The sequence below is a fragment of the Jaculus jaculus genome, chromosome 1 (assembly GCF_020740685.1).
Source record: "Jaculus jaculus isolate mJacJac1 chromosome 1, mJacJac1.mat.Y.cur, whole genome shotgun sequence".
NCBI lineage: Eukaryota > Metazoa > Chordata > Mammalia > Rodentia > Dipodidae > Jaculus > Jaculus jaculus.
In genome coordinates, this window is record NC_059102.1 from 336,269,321 (window position 1) to 336,275,173 (window position 5,853).

At 44.1% G+C, this 5,853-nt stretch overlaps 1 protein-coding gene across 1 annotated transcript; it reads right to left on the reverse strand.

Annotated features, from left to right (window-relative positions):
- Positions 1-1,051: 1,051 nt before the first annotated feature.
- On the reverse strand, positions 1,052-1,484 carry LOC123459357 (protein FAM136A-like). Its single transcript, XM_045145544.1, has one exon. It carries the CDS (start codon positions 1,482-1,484, stop codon positions 1,068-1,070), a length of 417 nt encoding a protein of 138 aa, XP_045001479.1. The 3' UTR covers positions 1,052-1,067.
- Between the last annotated feature and the right edge of the window lie 4,369 nt (positions 1,485-5,853).

A 5,853-nucleotide genomic window follows, 5' to 3' on the forward strand; every position in this document is an offset into this window, starting at 1 on the left:
TTTCTTAGCTTAAGGTGTGTTATGTTTTGGCCTTCTGGTTGTCAGAGGATTACCTCCAAAAGCTCTGTTAATTCAGGGGGCCCCATAATGCTGGGTGTTTAGGCCTTTATGAAATACAGATTTTCTTTTCCCCAAGTGCAATACTTTCCAATTTGCCAATAGTTCTTATTTTACTGTTTATTCCTGGAATCTGGGGTCTCTGATATGTGTATCTCACAACAAAACCCCTTTTCTCTTCAGGGGGAAAATGTCATTGCAAGATTGTTCTGTCATTCTATTGCAGAAAGTCTCCAGGCCCTATAAGCTCATGAAGAAAGCTCTTTTCCACCCTCAGTGTGACATTACCATGCTTTTTCAGGGGTCTCTAGATGGAAAGATGCCATGGAAGAACTGATCAGAAAAAGATAAACACAAGGAAACTTTCAATATACTTACTCAACGAAATTGAGATCTAGAGTCCTCCCCCTTTTTTTTTCTTGGAAAGTATGGTTTCACTCTAGTTCAGGCTGACCTGGAATTTACTATGTATCAGAGTGGTCTTGAACTCACAGCGATCCTCCTACCTCTGCCTCCTGAGTGCTGGGATTAAAGGCGTGTTCCATCATGCCTGGCTCCTTTTCTCTAAGTTTTGTTTTATAGCTTATACAAAATGGTGTGGTGATAGTTTTGGTAAACAGGTTGGCAACAGACACACTCCTCCAATTTCTTTAGGCCATAGGCCAGGTAGAGGAAACTGCCAGCTTGTGGGTGTCAGTAGTCAGAGAATCCAGGAGCGTGGTCTCTGGGTTGGTATGAGGGCAGTCTCTACTGTCAGGGACAAGCACTTGCCACATGAAATTTTAGGGTCTAAACATGTGTGTGTGCAACCTCTGATCCAACATTTAGCACCATTTTCCCATTTCACTTCCTAGGATCAGAACATAGAGAAACCAGTGTTCAAAAACCAACGAGCTGCTTCATTTGTTGCCATTGTGGGTTTCCCTACTCATAATCTTGGCTTAAAAGACGTTTCCATTCTCTCAAAACAGATTCCTGCCCTCAGTTCCAATGGTTATTGGCAAAGCTGTTTATTTCCCAATGGATGAGAGAGACTCCTTCATCTTCTTGGATATCGTTGGGATAAGGTGCATGTGGTCATCCACACACTTGGCCACGCAGCTGTCCAGCTGCCGTTCTACCTGCAGCTCCTTGTTCCCTGCACCCATGGCGTCTCTGGCTTTGTCACTGCAGTGCATGGTGCACCGGGCCAGCCGGTCCTGGAACCTTTCCAGCTCGCTGGCCACCAAGGCCTGGGCCTGAGCCTGAGGTGCATGGCAGCGCTCGATGCACTGGTGCGCCTGCTGCACGGATGCCTGGTTGGCTTCGCAGCAGCCAGCGCTGCCCCGGAACACGAGGCCCTGCATCTTCCCGATGTTCTCTCGCTCCACGTTCTTCACCGTGGCGTCCACGGCTTCCTGCACGCCGAGCTGCTGCACCTCCGCCATGGCGCCCCGAGCGCCGCCGCCAGCCCTTATTCTTGTTTGTTTTGTTTCCAGGTAGGGTGTCATTCTAGCTCAGGCTGACCTGGAATTCACTCTGTAGTCTCAGGGTGGCCTTGAACTCACGGCAATTCTCCTACCTCTGCCTCCTGAGTGCTGGGATTAAAGGTGTGCGCCAACAGGCCTGGCCACTTCTAATTCTTAAAAAATAAAATTAAACAGATATCTGTGTTTATAGGTCCGAGTAAGAGGGAAAGTGATTATGTAAATACACTTTGGTTACCTAAACTAGACTAGAGTGAATAGTTACTAAAACTAATGTGCACTTCTGTTTTCCTAGTGAAGTGTGTCTCCTCAGTTCAAATAAGCGTATGACACTGAATTTTGAATCTGTGGCAGAGATGAGTCTCTTTCAAATATTAATATGACATCATCATCAATATATACAACATATTATGACTTTTTCCATACTAACAAGTATTTTTCCTATGCTGTGGCATTTAACAGAAGCAAAATATGCATTAAAATGTACCACAACTTTACGTACTGATTTTTTAATTAAAATTTTATTATTTATTTATTTGAGAGAGAGAGAGAGAGAATGGGCATGCCAGGGCCTCTAGCCACTGCAAATGAATTATAGACACATGTGCTACCTTGTGCATCTGGCCCTACACGGGCACTGGGAAATTGAACCTGGCTGTTTAGGCTTCCCAGGCAAGTACCTTAACCACTGAGAAATCTCTCCATACTTATGTACAGATCTTTTATTGTTGGACATTTAGACTGCTCTCTTTTTTCTTTCTTCTTTTAAAATATATTTAATTAATTTATTTATTTGAGAGAGAGAGAGAGAGAGAGAGAGGCAGAGAGAAAGAGAATGGGCATTCCAGGTCCTTCAGCCACTACAAATGAAATCCAGATGCATGCACCCCCTTGTGTGGGTTCTGGGGAATCAAACTGGGGTCCTTAGGCTTCGTAGGCAAATGCATTAATTGCTAAGCCATTTCCCCAGCCCTTCTTTTTCTTTGTTGTTTTTTCAAGGTAGGGTCTCACTCTAGCCCAGGCAGACCTGGAATAGTCTCGGATTGGCCTCAAATTCATAGTCATCCCCTGCCTGTGCCTCCTGAGTGCTGGGATTAAAGCTGCCATCATGCTTGGGTATTTTTTAATATTAGAAAAAAAATCTGTGTTTTCACTTTTTCATGCACACACCTGATGTCATCTTTCTAGATCAGTTTTTTCTTGGAATAAATTTATAAAAGTAGCTTTATCCAGTGAGAAAGGATATGAATTTTTTACATTGCTTTGAAATATATATTAAAATTTTCTGTTTTTACTATCTTAGAATATTGTAGCCATGTATCCTCATAAATGAGTAGGAGAGTAGAAGACTGAATTCCTTGAATTGAAACCTTATAAGTTAAGAGAATGACTCAGCATCCAGAAGGAACCATTAAGAATTATTCCTGCTTTGAGGGAGACATAGACAAGGCATGTCTGTCTGACACACCAGTCAGAAACAGGCCAACAAGTAACAGCCTATACATGTAACTATCCACAAGGGCTATGCTGACATCAAAAGCCTGTGACCTGATGTGCATGTGACGTGTGATTCAGAATCAAGCACCTCTAGGCGACTTGGGGAAGCTGATAGAATGCGGAACAACAGGAGTTCCAGCCTCGACATCAGCTTGGGCAGCATAGCATTGGTGTCACTTGGCTTGTAAGGACGGTGACAGTCTGGAGAGATGACTTATTCAGTAAGGTGCTTGCCTGTGAAGTCTGAGGCCCCAGGCTTGATTCCCCAGAACCCATGTAAGCCAGGTTCACATAGAGGTACTTGCATCTGGAGTTGGTTTGCAGTGGCTATAGGCCCTGGCATGCCCATTCTCTTTCTCTCACAAATAAAATAAAAGGATGGATTTTCTAGTGAGGTATCAGTGCATTATTACAGTTTTATGTCAGTCAGTAGATGACAGGATTATTTGCTATAGTATTCACTACAAAATGTTAAGAAGCTGAGGCATACAGACTAGTCAAGGCTATTGAATACTATTGGTGAAGATCAGAAAAGACATAGAACCAAAGAGCTGGTAATATCGCTAAGAAATGAAGCCAGTTAGTTATTGACAAGGATTAAAATTCCTACATGTTGCATGGAAAAGGTGAATTTATAAAAATATTAATTACTTTGAATATTTAAAATCCCATCTGAAGCCCATAATTTACAATGCATTAATCTCTTCTCTATCAGAAAAAATACTATAAAGTGACATATAAATGAGCCAAAGAAATCTAATGAAAATTTTCATTGCGGGTTCCATGAAAACAGGTAATGTTCCTTTTAATAGCTGGCTCATATCTTTTCTAGGAAATGCAAAGCAATAAACTACAGACATAATGTACCAGCCCAGGGTCGATGTTGTAAAAGCGAACTGGAAGGAAGAGAAAGAACTCTGGGCCGGCACAGAACACCTGCTGCGTTTCGAGGGGCTGGGCGGGGAGGGGGCTGCACTTTGTCACGAGGAGCCCACCCTCGTCCTAAGTCTTCCCACACGGGCAGCAGCTACGCTCAGCCTGCGGAATGGCCTCATGTCAGAAATCCAGTCCGTAGGTCTGGAATAGGATCAAGGAACTGCAAAATGGTTGCTTCCTGTGCTGCCCTCAGGTGTCAGGAAGCCTCTCCAGTAGTAAGCACTGGGGGTTTGACTCCTTTGCCCAGAACACACATCAGCTTGTGGTGCAGCGGCTCACGCACCCTGTGCTGGATTCGGTAAGCCATCGGTTCCAGTCACCGCTGGGGTTCCTATTGTATGTACCAGGAACCACACAATGTTCTCGTTTCTTCTACTCTACAAGAAGACAGTTCACAAGTACCCTCACACTGATGTGATGACTGATCACGGGAAGGACGGAGTACTCTTGAGCATTCAAAGGAAGGAGAGTGAGGTATGCTTTAGGGGAGACCTGAAAGGCTGCATGAAGAAAGTGACATTCGAGATGGGCCTTAGTGGGCACGTAGACTTATTTATTTATTTTGGTTTTTCGAGGTAGTGTGTCACTCTAGCCCAGGCTGACCTGGAATTCACTATGGAGTCTCAGGGTGGCCTTGAACTCACGGTGATTCTTCTACCTCTGCCTCCTGAGTGCTGGGATTAAAGGCGTGCGCCACCATGCCTAGTGACTTTTTTATTTTGAGGTAAGGTGTCACTCTAACCCAGGCTGACATGGAACTCAATCTGCAGTCCCATGTTGGCCTCAGACTCATGGCAATCTTCCTACCTCTGCCCCCAGAGTTCTGGGATTAAATGCATGTGCCACCAAACCAGAAACACTTGATAGGTGAAGATGTAACCTTTAGAACCCAAGGGACTTTTTTTTTTTTTTTTATTCTCTTAGAGGAATTTCTCCCAGTTTCCATATGACATCTGTGGTGGTTTGATTCAGGTGTCCCCCATAAACTTAGGTGTTCTGGATGCTAGGTTCCCACCTGATGAAGATTTGGGAATTAATGCCTCCAGGAGTCAGTGTATTGTTGGGGCAGGCTTATGGGCATTATAGCCAGCTCCCTCTTGCCAGTGTTTGGCCCACTTTTCTTTTGTCCACCTTATGTGGGCCAGGGGGTGATTTCCACCCTCTGCTCATGCCATCGTTTTCCCTGCCATCATGGAGCTTCCCCTTGAGCCTGTAAGCCAAAATAAACCTCTTTTTTTTTTCTCCACAAGCTTCTCTTGTTTGGGTGATTTCTACCAGCAATGTGAACCTGACTGCAAGAACATCCTAGTTCCTCTGAGATATTCTGACTAAAGCATGAAGTGGAGCTTTTGGTGAACTGACTAACTCTACTATGTGTGCACCCAGGAATGTGGTCTTGCTGTTGGCTTGTCCTCGTCCTTTGACTTCCACACTCATGCTATGACATGTATACGCCTGCATTCACATATGGAACACATACATACATATGTACATACATATGTATATGCACATGCACACACATGTCCCAAGGTATAGCTGTTTTCTTCACTGGACATGAAAGTGCTCAATGGACAGCATGGGGCCCCACCTGCATCTTCTGCACACTGGTTTCTCTGATTCCCCCAAGGAAAGTGTTCACTTCTTGGCTGGTTTTGTAAGTGGCAGATGTATTGATTTGGGAAAGAAGAGGAGGAAGACTTCTAGTTGACTTTTAATTTTTTATTTGCTATGAAGAAACCAAAAGAGAGAGAGAGAGAGAGAGAGAGAGAGAGAGAGAGAGAGAGAGAAGAGAGAAGAGAGAAGAGAGAAGAGAGAAGAGAGAAGAGAGAAGAGAGGAGAGAGATGAGAATACCAGTCTTTTGTCATTGCAAATGAACTCCAAATGTATGTGCCATTG

Excerpts from the sequence above, each read along its gene's own strand:
- LOC123459357 (XM_045145544.1), bottom strand. The coding sequence starts at position 1,484 with ATGGCGGAGGTGCAGCAGCTCGGCGTGCAGGAAGCCGTGGACGCCACG.